General features: G+C 31.4%; 1 protein-coding gene across 1 annotated transcript in view; it reads right to left on the bottom strand.

The window, feature by feature from the left end:
- Positions 1 to 20,167, bottom strand: part of LOC125066920 (muscarinic acetylcholine receptor DM1) — a 91,297-nt gene that overhangs the window by 24,861 nt on the left and 46,269 nt on the right. Inside the window, exon 2 of the mRNA XM_047675246.1 lies at positions 4,140 to 4,945. Within this exon, the coding sequence (XP_047531202.1) occupies positions 4,140 to 4,876 (737 nt within the window). The 5' untranslated portion in view covers positions 4,877 to 4,945. The remainder of the gene's footprint in view (positions 1 to 4,139; positions 4,946 to 20,167) is intronic.

The raw sequence follows: 20,167 nt of genomic DNA, 5'->3' as shown, positions 1-20,167 counted from the left end.
CCCGTAAGCTTCGATTAATATTCACGTTTTTTACCAACTGGGTCATCCCGGCTCCTATACTTTTCCTTGCTTTCTTTTAATGTTTTTTTATTATTATTTTACGACTTTTGAAGGGTAGTAGTAGTAGTAGACTTGTAATAGCCATTAGATTAAAAAAATACAATAAATCCCATAAAACAATTGTTAAAGCCTTTCATGTCAGACTTAATATTTCATTCGCTTAGTTTAGCACCATCTGGGCTCGTAGTATAATTTTATCCCTTCAATGTTTCCAAAGAGGCAAGTGGTCGGATTAATAAACCGGCCCGTTATGTATTGTTGAATATAACATGAGCCCGTTATAAAGTATAAAGCTTGGTATACACTTAACAGGTAACGTTACCGGATTGCCTTTGATGTGTCGGAATTATTACATAAATTTAAACTTGTAACGGTTAATTAAGATTTCATAGTTATATTCTCATTTAGCGAACTGACATTGAGACATACTTAAAATATATTATTTAAAAAAAACGCATAGTGCGTTCGAAGACTAAATTCAGACAACACATTACCAAATAGAAATAAATGCAAAATAATTCCACCGCGTATATTGGATATTCATACCCCTAAAAGAAACTCCAAAAAAAATAAGCGCTAAATAAAGCATCCTCTTACATACGTCCTCGCGTAAATCTTCTTCGTATCTTAAATGCGTTTCTTCGTATAAATATAGAGGGCAAGGACCTTACGGTGAAAGGCTTTGGTGTGGGGGCATGGGGAGATGGAGGAGAACAAGCCTATGAACGAAAAGCGTGAAGCCACTGAAATTTTAAACGCTCTTGCACGATAGGTAGGTATTTTTATTAGATACGTGTTAAGAAACATAGTCGTGAGGGAATTCATCCTATTTTCTACCTCAGTGAGCCGAAGCTAGAACGCGTAGATTTTTAGCAAAAATTTTGGTTAGCAAAATCGAACAAAAATATTAAAAAGTTATGAAAGGTGCGGGGTTATTGATATCTAACGGGAATACGTCGAATTACCAATAACATGTATATAGCACTGAGCTTACAGTACATATAAGACGTATTGTGTATACGGAATACAGATAAACTAATATTATTTTCAGCCAAGTAATTGTCATTTGTGACGTTTGACGTACACATTTTATCATTTTATCTGGATTCTGCACTCTCACCATCCGGAGTAACACTGTTATATATAATAAAATGATTTTTCATTCTCGTCGCTGTTTATTAATTATTTATATAAATTAACACAAAAAATTATATCGTGATCTGTTTCATTCGGTAAGCGATTTACGATACTAGCGTTGGCTACGAAAGTTGTCTTTTCCGGGATATAATCAAAACGTAGGATTATTATAGCTATATGAGTTAACTTATTTGTTGAATTTATTGTTTTGGCACGTCCTTGCTGCTCTCATTTGAGAGGAAATATTAAATTGCATTGCAATTTGTAGTTAAGAAGCAAGCAATTTGCTTAAAATGATGCATCTTAATGAGGTCCATTGCGGTTTATTAAAATATCTTGTAATATCACTATAAAAATTGACTTGTATTTAATGGTATGAATTTATTAATTTAATGAATATATATAATCAATAAAATTAATAGTTTTTGTTAACTAAACTAGCAATATATATACTTATGGAATCGTATGACCTGAAATTCAGCTGAAACTACGGAGTTTTGAAAGCTGATCTTTGTAATATGGATTTATTTTATAACTTAAGCATTCGATAATAAAACAAATTTAGAAAAACTTTAAGTCGGAACGGGCAACTAGAGTTATTATAAATATAATGCAGTTCAAATTATTTAAACCCGTTGTCACGTTATTGAGAAAAAACACTATAAAATAGAAACTTTATGCCCATCTAGAGACCTCAATTGGGAGAATTTGGGTGACTTTTATAAAGTCGGTTAAATTAGTTTATTATTGTATTGTAGTGAATCAAAAATATTAAAACTATTCATGACTCAATTTCAAAAAAAATCTTAAACATAACTATATATGAACATACAAATGAGTTAAGTTTAAGTAATCACTCGATCAAACTTTAAATTAATATTTAAAATAAGAAATATAAATTGTTGAGCAATTAAAATAGTAATTAAGTGCCAGAAAAAATAGATAATTAATTAATTTCTATTATTATACAGAGTATTATATTAGGTAATCATACAACTTAAATCCTTAAATTATTAATTGCTGAAGCATTCAGTTTATATTTTGTTAAATAATAGCGTTCTAGTTCTTAGGAGCTTAAGCCGATACATTAATTTTATTTGTTTCTTTTGTTTAAAACTATGACGCAAACAAAATTTACACAATAAGTGCGTGACAAAACATAAATTTATTTTTGATTGTCATTGATATGTGGCAGAGCATATATTTTTCACGTTTTTCACTATTTTATTATGTTATATAATAGATATAATATTTTTCTTTTTGCTCTAACACGAACTTAATCATTTCAAGCTTACTAAACAATATTTAAAATTGATGTGATTTTATTATAATCATAAAAAATATCGTCTCAAGCTCGTCTGGGTATGTACCACCCACTCATCAGATATTCTACCGCCAAATAGCAGTACTCACTATTGTTGTGTTCCCCTTCTGGGACATAACATCTTAGTTCCAAAGGTTGGTGGCGCATTGGCGATGTAAGGAATGAGTTTTGACAAATTTTGAGTTTTGACTCATAGAAAATTTTAATATTCGTAAACAAGTAGATTCGTTTCTACGTTTCAATATAGTAATAAACCAAACCATAAACTAAACCATTTTACAGTAATCTCCTTATAATTCAACAAACAAACAAAATTTTAACTTGTGAATTGATCACAGATTATTTCGACAGTGCCGTGAAGGATGAAGATAACGAGAATCTTGATCTGCGCAGTCAAGATGATTCCGTCTAATGAATTAGAAAACAATTTGATTACGAGCATTTTCAGTCTTAATCCCCGATACTGACCTTATTTTAATGTTAATTTATTAAACTTTAGTTTTCAATATCATCACAACAAAATTTCATACTGAACCACTCAACACTTCAATTTTATAGTAATGATAATTACAATTCGCACTTTATTACACAAAGTTGCCACAAAAAGCTATATTCAAATCGTTATCATTAATTACTCGCCATATCTTGTTATTTTACTCGTTAGTTGAAATGAATATTCATTCGATACTTGTTTTAATTCGAGTTCATTCGAAATATCGATATCGATTCGGATAATTGGACAGACTCGATTAACATAACAAAGTGAAATTTTACGTCTGTGCATAAACATTGGTGTTTTAGAACTCGATTTCAAGAATATAATTTATCGATTAATTATATTTATTTGCTGTTGAGTTAGTTACTATTTTCTTATATTATATTAATATCTAGGAAGAAAAAGAAATGAGAAAACTCTTCTTGGCGTATACAACGTCCAAAATTCACGTTTAATTTTAGTTTGGACATAATCTCTCATAACTGTAGAGCTTTTCTGTAAAAACTCCGAACAAACCAAAACCGCTGAACAAGATTGTGAAATAACAGAAGTTTAAAGATAACAGAGTGATTTATTAAAAAAAAATATTTTTTAAGTTAACGTGTAATTGCAGTCTAAAATGTCTAAAATGCAGAATATATACCATTTTTTGTAGATTACTATTTTTTGCTATAGAATTTATTATATATAAACTTTACATTTGGCAACTCAATATAAAATAGCGTTTAGCAATATAAAAGAAAATATTCACAGACAAGTGAAGAAAAAACCTTAAGAAAAACTATCGTCATTCGGCTTTTGCAGGCTTAGGGCGGGACTGTTCCGTTAGAAACTGTGGAAATAAATACAAAACCACGACAAATAAAACTAGACCTTAAAGTTAGCAAGAAAGAACACAAATTCAATATTCGGTCATGTACAGAAACGCCAAACAAAATTACAGTAAAAGTTTTTGTGGCCATTCCGAAACTTGCAGATTGTGAGTAATGATTTTGCGCGTCCACGATTAACTTTCGTAACTTCACTAGCGAAACTTAGTGATCGATATGGAATAAAAATTTGATACATACATGTATATACCTATTTTAATCTATTAGAAAATAATCTTTAACAAAGACTTACCTGGAATTCGACCTTTTAGACGAATCGTGCTTCTTTCCCCCTTGAAGATTCGGAAGATCTTTTTGTCTTTTCTTTGTTTCTCTCCAAATCTTGTAATATAATATACACATAACTGTCACTGGCACATAAAATGCAGCAATGGCTGTCCCAAACGTAATGAACTGATTTGTCTCTATGAATTGAATATAGCACTCGTGCGGGGGCACTTTCCTCTCCCCGTCTATGTACGGCCACGCATAGATCCAAGGAGGCCATAACACCAAACTGAAGCCCCACGCACCACCTATCATTACCGTCGCGCGGCGTGTAGTCCTTTTAGCCCTATAAGTGAGCGGCCGCGTCACACTAAAATACCTATCAAAACTTATGATTAAAAGGTTAAGTACGGATGCGTTGGAGGCTAGATAGTCCAACGCCAGCCAGGTGTCGCAAACGTGTGGCCCGAGCGGCCAGTATCCGTATATCGTGAACATTGTGAAGAGCGGCATGGATATCAAGCCGACCGCGAAGTCGGCAACCGCGAGAGAGAATAGGAAATAGTTGCTTATGGTTTGTAACTGTTTGTCGATCTTGAAACTGATCATGACCATGGAGTTGCCGACGACAGTGAGCACGGAGAGGACGCTGGCTATGATTGCGATGACGATCTTCTGGGCGAGACTGAAGGGGCTGGCTGGGAGGTCGGGGCCGAGCGCCAGGTCTGTGAGGTTGGCTGTTTGGTTGGAAGCGATGAGCATGACGTCAACTCGGCGAGCCCGCGGCCCCCGCTCCGCCGCGGCTCGTTCGCCGACCGAGAGCGGATCCGGCTGGAACAAAGTAATCAAAATTTAGTATTGGCAAAAAAATCAAAAATATTTCGATAAACAACAACGTATGCATCACGCATGTAATTGACGTTAAAAAGTGCTCGTATAACGTATTTAAACTTCGAATCCTCATCGATACGGCAGAGAATGCGTCTACCAGGCGTTAATTACATTACTTTACTTTTTAGGATATTCGAAGAAAATGTGATATATGTTTAATAAATGCTAATCCAAAAATATGTAAATACCCAGCGTAATGCAAACCATACATATAATAAAGCTAAAGCTATTAATACAAAGACAATGAAAAATTTAACCTAACTTTCAGGGATGTAATTACATGATCTCTGTTTTAATATTCTACCAAATTTACTTGACTGAATTATCCAAACAGAGCGCTTACAGCATTTAACGTCCGCGGTTTATGGCCAACCTTATTCGATGCAGATAAATGTGAATACTGTTTATATTCACAATTATTTTAACGTAGACTAAAAAATAACAGTGTAAAGAACACTTTTTTTTATTACTGTAATCGGAAAATCGTGATATTCATTCGTTTATAAGACTTTCTATGGTTTAAATAGAAAACAGCGTCTTTCTAACTTAAGTGGTATTACCGTTCCCTATTCAAATACCAGAAATTTATAAGTGCAAATCAGATGTGCAGCAGCAGTACTATTATCAAATTGTTTTAAAATTTTCTTTTCCCATGAGAATGTATTCAGTTCATTACAAATTTAAAGTGTTAGTGTAGTGATGAAAAAATGGAAATTATTGTTTAATTGTAATTAATTATTTGCATGCAATTAAAAACTATTTTTCTCTAGCCCGAAGAAGTATAACTTCTTACGCGCGTACAGGGGTACACACATCTTTTTTTATAATATATCGCTGTACAATCTCCGTCGTAATGATAAAATAAATAAAAATGTTTTTTTTTTATATTCTTAACTGCCCGTCAGGATTACGCCCAAATGTTTCAAAAATATTTATTTTTGTGTATATCGAGGAAATATAGCGACCTCCCTTAAACTCAGAATGGCAAAAATATTTTATTGTTGCTTGTCAGTAGAATATATGATGGATGATATCTTCCCAGGTTGGCTTACAAAAAGCCCTATAAATATTAATTATAAAATTTATGATATATAAATCACATTGTCTCTTAATTTATTTATATTTACAGAATATTTCCTAGTCATTCTTTGAAGCAATTCCGAAAATATTTATTTGTTTGGATATGCACCGTAAACAAAAACAATGATTGAAATTCTAAATTTAAAATCCCAAGAAAATATTTATATATAATATTTTTAGTTAGATAAACATATAACTTTACTCCTAAACTTCGAACATAACCGATGTTTTATATTCACCGCGTGTTCCCACAAAAGAGTATGTCACAGAGCAATAAATCTACTGCATTATATAGTCTGTGCCGCGAGCGGCTGCAAAATATTAAATTTATGGAATATAACCAAGTGCTGAATATGCAGAGACACGGCGCGCTCCTCGCTGTGGAATCGGCAGTAAAGGTGCTTCCTACATTGTGATTGCGAGGCTACCCTTGACCGAAAGTACAAACATTTTCAGGATTAAGTAATGAGATTTTTTTACTGAATTCTCAGTAACAATGAACAGTTGTTTTTACTGTTCAATATTTTGAGTGATATTAATTTTTATCTGACCTTATATTATTCTTTTTGTGTTATTGCTTGTTAAATTAAAGTAAATGTTTTTTGCTACTATGAACTAATATTTGCTTTGTAACATACAAATTGGTAATTAACAGGTTCAATGATTACTAAAATTTACAATGAAGGAGCTCAATTATTGTCATTACAATAGCTAGAAATGTTTTTAGAAGTAACTCTGTTTTTGAAAAAACAAATTAAAATTAAAAAAGAGTAACAGACATACTCTTGTTGCTTATAAATATTAAAATGTCATCATACCAACTAAAATTAGGACTATAAAATTGATGAATAACATCTTACCTTACATTACAAAGATATGCACATAAATACATTGAAAAACCAGCTTACTTACAAAAGACTGTTCCAATATTGCGATGTCACCAACACGAGTTAAGATAAAGATAAGATGAGAGTAAAGGAAGTACGAACAATTATTTTATTTTTTAATATTGTACTGAAACACTAATCATAAAACTAGTCAACATACATAAAACTATCATTCATCAAATGAATGATAATGAATGTTCTTGGGAAACAAAAGTAGAATTAGTTACAAGGCCTTTGTCAAGAGTAGTGAAGTCACCGCAAGTCGCTAAAGAGCAAACATTTGTATGATATAAAATTAATTTCAGCATTTTTTATGTTGTTATTTAATTAGTATGTAACTTTTGTATTTTTTATTTTTATATAATTTCGCAGCAATCTGACATCCAAAAAAGAATAGAGATGTTATAATTTCAACTAAAGATTGTTAAGACAAAATAATGACAAAATAAAAATACAATAGCAAATTACAAACAGAATTTGGACTGTATGTTTGTTTTCAAGCAAGCTATGTAGCCTAATCGACTAGATGGCGTTTTTTTATAGAGACTGACTCACTCAAACTTAGAGGTTATGTTAAAATATTATATTTCCATTGTTATTTAAAATCAGTTAAACACCTTTTATAGAGGAAGATAAAATGAAATCCCGTTGAACGGAAAACAATACATTACACAAAATTTAATTTGATGTTTAACATTTAATCAACGAGCAGACAGTTGCAACATAAATACGGTTCATATTATATATTACAACCGTTAGTCTTTGAGCATTGTAATAATACATGACATACTAACGTCATCATGCACTGACATTTCCTGAATGTTCAAGATTATTCCGGATTGTACTGGAATGAACAAGTTTGAGGTTGTATATGTAGAAACGTCGGAATAGGTGATAAGATGAATATTAATAATTTGTTACAATTATTATTTTTTTGTGATTAACACGTCATTGTCTTAATATACAGTTGGTATTTTTTCTTTAAATATAAATATGTAAAATTAAAACTGCCACAAATGACTAAAAAAAAGCTTGAGATCGCGTATTGGAAAATTATATCAATAGTTACCACTTCTGGCGATAATTAAAATCATTCAGTTAGTAGGTATAACACTATTTCAATTTTATTCATGCCATTAAAACGTCAAATAAAAAGTACATAAGTTCTTGTCTTAAAATTTCTTATTATCACATTATTATGTAATATGTCTTTGCCAAATAAATTGTAATCAATGATTTATTTGACAGTGCTTACTTAAATTCGAATCCTAACCACCGCCATATTCACGTACTTCATTCGCTTAACCGAGATGTTTTTTCCTTAGTATCAAAAATATCCAATTATTATAATTACAGCTGAAGTATTTTTAAGTAAATCTTATAAGAATCCTCGGCAAACGAAACTCAATAGAGAGTAATGCCGCACGTTCAACCCACGTACATTTGCCTTTGTTATTGCAAGGAGTTGAATTTAAATGGAAGCATTGTTCATTTGACTCTCACAAAAGATTAATCTTGAATGTAAAATGGATTTTTGGTAGAATATTTAAACTTAAGTCAACTCTCATTCTTATTCCGTTATTGTGGATTTCGGTGTCATTTAATGAAGATGGCCGTTTAATATAATAGAAAAGTAAAAAAGTGAAAGTAGTCCCACTGCTGGGCTAAGGCCTCCACTCCTTAAAGAAAGTTTGGATCTTATACCACCACGCTATTCCAGTGCGGTTGACATACAAAGAAGAAGTTCCCATCCGACACATGCATGTTTCCTCACGATGTTTTCTATCACCTCCAAGTACTACATGGATTATAAATAAAAATCAAGCAATCCCAAGGTAGTGCCAGTGTAGTCGAAGGATCCAGTATAAAGCTGTATTATGACTGCGTGCCTCAAAAAGCATATAAAGTTGGTCCACCATCTTTTTCTTTTCCAGTCGTATCAAAATGTCATCGGTGACTTCCTATGAGTAAGATAATAGAGAGTGAACCAGTTGAGTCTAAACTTTGATTGCCGTTGTAAGCATTAATTAATCAGGGATATTTTCCAGATAATCATTGGACTTCAGACAGACGACACTTCAACATTGAATTTTCAAATATTATTATGGTTTAAACATTATAACTTCTTACTTTTAATTTTAACGGACCTCATAGATTATTTTTAAATACTGTGTACGTTTTATATATCTTATGGGCAAAGCCTCAATACAGTTTGCCTTCGCATAAAGTCTCCCAATGGACGGTTGGCATGCAGCCAAGTTTAGTCGGCTAATAACAGACTGTGATTAATTATGACTCGCACGAAAACATCTGAACATCGGCTAATGTAATTGCTATATGGTTCAAGACCAATGAGTCAATAAAATATTAATTGTCTTATTGATAACGAGCTTTCTGACTTGAATCATATAAACTTTGACATGCGGTTACAGTTTCTGGCCCATCTGAGTTAACTGGAAATCTTTTCACTTCGTGTAACATCTTGATTAAGTCTACTAGTACTAGAATACTTATTTGTATTTGTATGTAATGTATACAGTACACTTCAAATAATAGAGGTTTCATAAACACAAAAGCAAACTCAACCGCTCTGACAAATCGGTTAATGCTTATAACTTTGTCGATTATAAAGGATATTTTGTTTGCACTTGTTGTACTATTAATATATACGAGCTGTTGGTGACACTGTTAACCCAGCAGCTGCAAATCACACCAGAAAGGCTGAACGGATCTCAAATCATTTTAGCACTTTATTAATTATTAATTAGTGTACCTTTTGTCCGTAACGCCTGTACACTTCATAAGCAAGCGAAGCTGCGAGAGGAGTTACTTAGACCAATATTTCGATTAGTTGTTATACATACACAATTATCTGAATTGATATCTTCGTCGACTGTAAGACTTATTTTTGTAATAAATAAGATATCTGAGAGATTTCATATGAAAAAGAAAAAACATCAAAAATAATATTAGGTGTTTCTCGAACTTCGAGAACTATCCTATACTTAATAACAAACTATTATTTCCATTGACGCAGAATATACACCAGTCTACATTTTAATGACCGTAATTCCAGAAAGACATTCACTTACTAATTAAATCTGAAAGAATTTCTAGTTAATGTGTTCCGAATTTCATTTATGTTAGAAAAACAAGTTTTACCAACTGTGATCCTACCATAATAGTTGGTGGTAGGGTTTCGTGTAATCTCGTCTAGGTAGATACCACCCACTTATCACATAAGCAACTGTCAAATAGTAATACTTTGTGGTATTGTATTCCGGTTTAAAGGATAAATGAAGCTGTAGAACAACAGGAACAATGGACAAAATATCCTAATTCCCAAAGGTTCATTGAAGCTGTACTTCTTACTGCGACTTCTATAGGCGATGGTGAATGGTTGATATTTCTTACAGCGCCATTGTCTATGGGCGGTGGTGACCACTTATCATCAGTTGGCCCATATGTTTGTCCGCCAACCTGTATCATAAAAATAAAAGATAAAATAAAAAAATAGACCCATTCTTAAGAAAATATCGATAAAATTAGCTTGACCTATTTTTTATAGTAAAAAATATTCATTATTGAATCATTATTATCCTTATGGTTGGTTATTATCTAATCAGTTGGAGTTTATATCTTTTATATCAATAAAATAATATGAAAGAACTTCAAATATTTTAATATCATTAGTTATATATTTACTTACGATGAAAATACATTATTCAAATCGTATATATGTATATGAATTATATACATTATATACATACAATTTTAATTAGAAGCATTAGATGAAGCATCATCACTCAAGTGCAAATAATGTGGCACTATTGTGGCGCGGATGCTTCCGGCGAATTAATTTTCGGGGTTGATTATGAACTTCTAAGAACATATAGAACTATAGGTACAACTAAACGTGGATTACGACAATATTACACCCTTCCTACTAAAACGTATCTGAAAGGAACTTATATAAATTTGGATTGAAATAAATTTTGTGGTAAATAAGTAATACCCATACAAACATACATATAACAAAATATATATCTGAGTAATGGGCATGGAACGAGCAATTTCTAGATCTCAACTAACTACGAGTTCCTCTTAGCAGAAAATGCACTCTACTTACTGCAAAGTTAAGTACTTTACAGAAAGAGTTATATTGCCTACCACTACAAAAATATACAATATTTTATGTTGTATATACGACGGTAAAGGCACATATTTGTCGTTGTGTCTTATATTCATTTAATTGACTTAATTACACGCCAATATATAAATTGGTCGCAATGGTACTAATTCTCGCGGAAATAATGTCAAAACAAATTTATGTATTTTTGGAAAAATGGACCTTGGCGTAGTAGTTTTTGCAAAACTATCATTAAATGTTTAACACCGCACCTTATTGCTTCCACTGGTGACAGGCAGACTGGTTCATTTTTTGCCCAGAGACTGATTACAATTAATATAATTCCAATTGTTTATAATGTGTCAGGTAAGGTTAATGTGTTATAATATAACACATCAATAGGCCAGTTGTGTTCAAAAACTAAATGCGTCGTTCATAATTTTTTGAAAGATTAAAATCTGGCTAAATTTAATTATTCAACCTAACCCACCTACCGGGCTTGTTTAACTGATTTTGCTAGTGTACTACCCGTAAAAATTAAAATAACAAATATTTGTTATTAATAAAAAATATTGCTATCTTCTTCGCATTTGTAGTAAATATTAAATCATATCCTATTATGCTTATAATGTTACTTGTAACAGGAAGTACCAGACAGATAAATTAAATAATTTCGGACGTAAGATTAATGTTATGTTGGATTATAGCCTTAACGAATACGGTCCTAAAATAGGTCATGTCCGTAAATAGCCATCTATTATAGATTTATAATATATGAAGTCTTATTACCATAAATAATTCTTAATTTCAACCGGCAATCATTTAAATTCGAGCAGGATCGCTTCTCGCTAGTAACTTATCTTGATAAAACATCCATTAAAACCAATATATTATGCCGATGTGAACTGGAATTCGAATTGGTTTGTAACAAGCGCTTGCTAGAATATTTCGCATTGCTATCATACCTCAGTCAAACATCTAACCAAAACTTACATTTATAAGTAGTAAGTAGTACGATAACAAAGCTAAAACTATTATTAATTTAAATAATAATAAATATAAAAATAAATTAATTATTTATTTCTATTTATCAAAAACTAAAGTAACCAAAGACTTTTTGTAAAATTAAATATTAGATCCTTACACTTGAAACTGGCGTTTTTACGTATAGAAATATAAAGTTTTTTTTTTTTTTGTGTAAAATTTATATAATTAATCAAAGTATGCACCGTTGTTATCTATGCACTTATGCCATCTCATACGTAGTTCATTGATCCCCTTACTAAAAAACCATGGGGGCGAGAATCAATAAACTTTTTTCCTTGTAAGAAATTGTCCAAAATCCGGAAAAAATGGTAATCTGTTAGAAAATCCAGGGAGTACAGTGGATTTCACAGACATTCCAATTGTAGCTTATCTAACTTAGTGGTTAATTATTTTGCAGTATGTGGTCTTGCGTTGTCGTAAAGCAGCAGCCGCCTAGAGCGATTGACCAATCTCGGTTGTTTAGCAGCTAGTTCTTCCTTTATGGTTTGCAGTTGCTGACAATAGATATCTGCCGTAATCGTTTGGCCAGTTTTTAGAAAGCTACACCGACGCTAGTCCACCAATCACTCACAAGTAACCTTTACTGAGTCAATTTTCGTTTAGAGCAGGATTTGGCTGGGTGTTCAGGGTACAGCCATTGCGACGAGCGCTTCCGATTATCGTACAGTACCCTTCAATATTGTTTCGGTTAAGCAAAAACATACCGAGCTTTCTTTTGTGACACCAGCGCCGTACACATAATTAATCCTTCGAGCTGTTTCTGCAGCGCTGGTGCCACGGTAAAACTCGTACTCGTAAATATAGCGATATTTCATGTTTTCCATTGTGCGATAATAAGCAACGCCAAAGAGAAAAATAATGAGGAAAAAAACTGAATGACTGGCTTCAAAACTCAAATCAACCAGCTAAATGAATTGATAAATTTGAATTTGGAATTCTTGACCAAAGAGGAGATATTTCAGATCAAAGTGGTCAGTACGACAAAACGCTAATTTCATATGTAAGGACCTAATATGTTTTTGTCGCTACCAAATTAATAATAACATAATAATATTATAACTTTAAATGTCCTACAAAGTCTTCTTTTACTATACTTTGTCTTGCTGTTGCCGATAGAAACCAGTTATTGCCGGCGGAAACCGGAATTATCTAGAACATTCAGGAAATATCACTGCACGATGACGTCTGTATTCTGCTGTATTAATAGCGCTCAGAGACAATGGATGTTCTAGTATTATTCAACATACATACATAATAATCTATATGTAAATTATAACGTGTGTTTCCACAAATAAAAACCTAGGTATTTTTAAAAGATTTCTGCCATAATGATGTTGAAATCTGTATTTTTTTTTCGTGTTGCCACGAGAGTTGTTTATTATTTTTATATATAATTAATTATAAATTAAAATATAATTAATTAATCTATTAATATTTTATAACGGTATTATTATTTTATATTTGGTATAATTATCTATTTTGTTTATTTGTATTTTTAGCATTAGCAGCCCGTAAATGTCCCACTGCTGGGATAAAGGCCTCCTCTCCCTTTGAGGAGAAGTATTGGAGCATATTTCACCACGCTGCTCCAATGCGGGTTGGCGGAATACACATGTGGCAGAATTTCATTGAAATTAGACACATGCAGGTTTCCTCACGATGTTTTCCTTCACCGCCGAGCACGAGATGAATTATAAACACAAATTAAGCACATAAAATTTCAGTGGTGCCTGCCTGGGTTTGAACCCGAAATCATCGGTTAAGATGCACGCGTTCTAAACACTGGGCCATCTCGGCTTTATTTGTACGAAAAATGCAAAACAATTAGACATTGCCCTGTAATCAACCCTACGCTAACTTGGTATGTTTTCGAGTAAAAATGCCATTCTTAAACACAAAAACGAAACATATCATTATTTTTTAATCTACTACACTGAAACTGAAAACATTATTTTTAATGCAAAAAAAAAAACAATTTGTTTCTACACATTTATAAATATTAAAATCTTTACGTCGTCCATTCTGAGTCTCATATTTATCTATGTAACGAAATAATATTGCATACAAATCTAAAATATTTTTCTAGAAAACGGTCGAAGAATTATTTCTCGAATATGTAAGTTAATATTTTTTTTGCTGCGGAAACGTAGTCACTATGTCTACAGACATAGGGTTCGGGAGTTCGGGTTTCTAAAAACATAATGCTCCACCGATCAAAGTGTTTACGGGCCTTTTATGTCTTATAGCGCCGGAACCTTGTAAAATAAAACAATAAGTAAGCCTATCATTACATTAGGCAGTTGCATACTTTGAAATTATTACTAAATTGAAAGTTTTTTACAAATAAAAAACACATTATGTTTATTAATTTACTAACTCGTCTTTGTAATAATATCTGGACTAGTGCAATAACTATGTAAACTTTAAACATTTTTCTAAAATATATTACACCTCTTCTCGTTGCATTAATTGGTTAATAGATCGGATTATTTGTTTTTTTTTTTTAAATAGAAATTTTGAATTTCGAATCAACGGAAAAGACGTATGTCTATTGATAGCATTTTACCACTATTCTTTGCTATTATTATTTGTAGAGTAAATCGATATAATCGAAATCGTGCATCTAGCATTAAATAAAACCGTAAAAGTCGTGAACAGAATGAATTCGAAAAAATAAAATCATGCGACCATTCCCTCTACGAATGCTACGAAAATCGTAGCAAGATGCTACATCACTAGGTAGCTACGACATCGCCTACATTGCAATTCTAATGCAATTCAGGTCACTTGCATTAGAGGACATTATGCGATGAAAGTTTCAGACTACACTTGCATTTTACCGTCTTTAACACTAAAATTCGTTTAGAGAGAATTTTCTCTTAATTATTAAGTAATATTTATTATGAAATAAGGGAAATATATCATTTTTAAAAGAAAATTGTACAAATTTTGTTAAAAATAAATGGACGAGCTTAGTATTTACAAAAATATATATATGTGGATGATTTACAATTTTTTTATCTTGTCATAAAAATCTTATTTCAGTGCGTAGGTTCCCTCACACTGAACATCATAAAATAAGATTATGGTTTGATTGTGGATTTGGATTGGATTTCCCGTTGACAAACGGTTAAAATTAATAAAGCTATCATCAAACCTATTTTCATGGATCTGAGTGTTGGGCCACTAAAGTAACGGATTCGGCTGGTATGAAGAGGCAAATGCTTTTAACTGAAATGGATATATGTAGTGACGAGAATAGATAGAATATGAAATGTCAGAGGAAGATCGGAAGCTGCATCTGTGTCAGAAAGTCTAAAAGGGACAGATTCCTTTATTATTATACTATTGAGATGTAACGTAATATTACATATATACGGTATTAGATATAATTGTAAATGACTAGCTATTAGATGACATAATTGATTTTGAGTCAAGGTATGACTAGATGACTCCTAAAGTAAATGAGATAACGAAATATGATACATAAGTTTATGATAATAAATAGATAACAAATAAGTTTATTTGTGCTTTGTAACTATATGTGATTCATTTATTTACCGTCGGCGTTTTCTTTTTGATTGAAAACAAATCAATCGCTTATATCGCTCCTCGAGTTAATAATAATTAAAAAATATTACTGTTATATTTTTTTACACTTATTATATTTTTCTTAACATTTAGCTTGAAAACTAAACATACATATTGATTAATGTATAATGTACGAATACAATATCATATGATATAACGGATTAAAGGAATAATAACTAATTCTGTATATAAGTGAGGATGCTGTTCTGTGTTATGAGTGGAGATAATAGTCTAAGGAATCAGGATTTAACCTAGAACTTTGACATACTAAGTACATAGCTAGGTGAACAATAAACCATTGTGCTTTTAACGGTATTAATATAAATGTATTTATATTATACATAAAAAATAAGGTTACTAACCAAACAATATAATGCATGTGGCATTTACTATATGAATGAAGAACTTAAAGTTTGACAAACTCTAAATACAAAAGTAGTGTAAAATTTTATAAATAAATTGAATATATGATTTATAATAATATTGAGGGGGCAAGAAAAAAATCGAGGATATATTTTTTAGAAATAATTCTATTCTAAGAATAAACCTTTTAGCATGCTTTGCTCTCTTTTCATTTCGAAGCGGAAAAAATAACTAAATCGAAATTGACAAATTATACCAGACATACATATATGAAACTATGAAAAGAAAAAAAATATAATTTAATTTATTCCCCGTGTACTAATGCTGGTGAAACTTATAAAAGTATTTACCCTTGCCCCGAAAAACATGTAAAATCTTTGATTCAGCGCCAAAACTCTCTCCAGTCACGTCAAACCGATCGATCATGATTGTGAGGAATTAGATAGTACACCTATGTTTGAAAACACTCTTGTGCAGAACCATATCACCCGTGCAGTCTACTCTCAATTGAATTTACCGACCGAAAATAACCAAGCGAAAATTGTTATAATTTGAAGGTATTTTTGAATAAGTATTGATTTGTATTTCAGTGAATGTCAAATCTCATTATCAGCTTTAATATTTAATAACCTCGATCCATTGGTACTATAACAATGTAGGTAATATATTATTTATATATATTTATAACAATTTGATTCCCTCGAACCGTTAACAGGCTCACATTAACGCTCAATCGATCTCAGTTTTGACAACGCAACATGACACTCTCGACCTAATTTCCGAGTCGAGAAAATATCCATTCATGTGGGGTCTATTTACGAACTTTTGCTTTAAAATAAATTCCTTTTTAGGTCACGAAAAAAGTGTTCCGACTGAATGAAATAAGAATATAACAGCTCTTACATCGCTCTTTTAAAAGAGATAGATTAAAAAAGCGATGTAACCAGGGATCAATTAAACTTTATTTTAATTAAACAAATGGTGAGGTTTTCCCGGTTCAATTCATATAATATTTATATAAATAGTTTCCATTGGTTTGGCAAATCGTATATATATATATATATATATTTTTCAACATTCATTGTTTCAAATATAACTCAATTAAAAAATATTCGGATATGTTATAATATATATTCCGTTAATTAATCAATTTTAGTTATATTAACTTTAACATTATGATATGATATATTTTTTTTAAATATGGATTTGCAAGCACACTTCGTTATCATCATCATGACAACGATGGTGATGAATAAGAGTCATAAATTCTACAAATAAAATAGTAATCTTGTTATAGCATGTCCACTGACAGTAAAGTAATTTATTCAAAAATTCTAATGGTTTGTACATATTTATCGCTTGATATTGTTTTCTAATCGACTTAGTTCAAGAGAAACACCACATGAGCAAAATGCATAGAAAAGAAAAAGTTCAGATTTTTAAAATATCAATGAATATTTCCCAACGAATTTTATTTATGATCAGTAGACTGCAAATATTATCCACTAACGAGACGAAGATGGAAAGAATTATGGTGTGCAGTGCATTTGTTAAGAAAATTAAAAGTAGTACAGTACATTTGTTCTGTAATCATTGCTCCATATCGATGGTATAATTTTGCTTTGGTATATGAAAATAATACAGTCAATTAACTGTTAAAGTCAGTCAATAAACTCTTTCCGAAAAAATACTTCATATAATTTAGCTAGCTTCGATAGATGATTTGAATATCTATATTTATGAAATGAAATATGAACTTATAAAAATATCAGTACAAATACTGTGTAGGAATAATCTCGAAACTCACCGCAGTATATGAAGAGTATTCTTAGAGAATCGTACTGCTGTACGGATTATGCCACAGTCAAAAGCGGCCCCATTTTTTTACCGAATCTATCGATTCACATCCTTAGTTTACAATTAACCATTTAATCTATATAAAACTCTACAAGATACTTTAAAAACAACCCGGTATATTTTTTTTAAATATCAAGCTTCTAAAGTATTTTTAATTTTAACGGCAAATTTAAATGTATATTTTTAAGCGACTTACTTGGCTCCACTTGCAATGCATTACATTTACTCAAATTACATAAACCGATTTAAAAAAAATAAAAAATAAGCCGTTTTATAAAGTCAAGTTAAAAACTAAATAGCTTGTTAGTGAACTAACATATTGTTTACAATTCGGTTACAGTGAAAACGCGAAACAAAGCAAATAACTCCACACTGATCTAAGGCAAGGGTTGTTTACACGCCCACATATAGATTTTCAAACGAAATCCAACATTAACTCCTTGACATAGAGACTATGTTAAGTGAACAAAGAACAATGCTGGATCTTCGAACAAGGTTTGTTCATTAAAGTCTAGTTTGCTTTCTCAATACAATGAACAACTGTGCTTAGAAACAACTAGATTTATAAATGAAATTTTAAACAATTTTTCTCATCAATGTGCAGTTTTTATTTAGCAAATTATAGTTATTTACAAGGCAATGTTTAGATGCCTTCATTTCCAAAACAATATTAAAGAAGGAATTAATAAATAAATGAATTAAAAAATAAATGATGTTTCTGTTCAAAAATCATAGGTAACTTGTAAGGTTACCTACCTTTATCAATCCTTATCCTTATCAGGAGGTATCACCTTCAATTAGATTAGATTACCAAGCAATACAATAGTTACATTTTCACTGGTATTATAGAAATAGCTACAGACCATTTTAAGGTACCCAAATAAATGGAACTTTCGAAAAACTCAACAAATAAAATAATAATTGCACAGTCTCTTGAACGAGATACCATGTTTGGTTTTCGTTTGAGTTTATGAAATATTTTATATTTCCTTTATTGTCAAAGACTACGGGTGCGACTGATCGGGTCTTCCTGTATGATAAACATCAAACGTTATCAAACATGACCATGTTAGTGAACAGATGTTGACCACATTGAACGTTGACACATCATTTCCTCGTTGAATCACAATTCAAATTAAAGGCAAATATTCGCGAATTAAAGATAAATATTTGTTTGGCTTCATCCGCTGCGACTCAGGACTTTAACATTATTTCCCTTATATGAGACGAGGCCTTAATGAACACATGCAGCATCCGTAAGCTTTAAAATATTATTTTTTTTATAAAATATTTCCCTCGAACAAAACTGCCTTAATTAACCATGCAACTGTTTTGTATTCGATAGAATATATAATACTCTGTTCTACACGAAGGCATTATTGGAAATTAACAACAGAACGTGACCTTAGTGCATTTATAATGCTCTTATGTGTAACGTTATCGCTGAAGCAGGCCGAGCTTTGTTAATATACGAGGAAGCAGCATTCAATGGCTTACAGAGCCGAGGTCTGAAAATAATCCAAAAAAAATATCTAGAAATTAAATGTAACGATTATACTATCTATACCATGGTGTACTATTTGTAGGTAGTTGATATATAATATTGGCCTCGTTAGCTTAATGGTTAGCTTGTTCGGCTACAGGTATCATGTTCTAATGTTGGGTCGGGATAGGAACTAAAGTTAATTCGACAAGTCAAATTTCTTGTAAAGAAAATTCTCGCACTACATTGGCCGATGCTCGCGGCTGGAAATACGCCCGAATATGAAGGTGGCGGGATCATCTCCACAATTATAATATAATTATAATCATAATCTTAGAGTAGCATGACTAGAAACAATATATTTAGGCACGTTAATGGACTATTTATTTGGTTCAACATTGTAAAAATACATATTATTGTAAGACAAGTAACTTATAAACAAACGCCAATAGACACATATCCCTATAGACATGAGAATACTAGGTAACAAAATGTTATATAATACAGTAGAAAATACAGCCAGCTTATAAAATTTAAAACAAAAACATTAATAACAATAACAGTATGTAGGTATATGAGAATTTGAATTATATTGTTTTTTTTGTGAAGTAAAATTAAAATTAACGACATTCCAGGTACTAAACGGTAGAGCGAATAGTTCTCTTTAAAATTACCGTGTAATATTGTCCCATGATGACGAGAAACGGGAAAAATTTTAATTAACA

The sequence above is a fragment of the Vanessa atalanta genome, chromosome 10 (assembly GCF_905147765.1).
Source record: "Vanessa atalanta chromosome 10, ilVanAtal1.2, whole genome shotgun sequence".
NCBI lineage: Eukaryota > Metazoa > Arthropoda > Insecta > Lepidoptera > Nymphalidae > Vanessa > Vanessa atalanta.
Note: the sequence above shows the minus strand (reverse complement) of the source record. Positions and strands in the feature narration are given on the sequence as shown.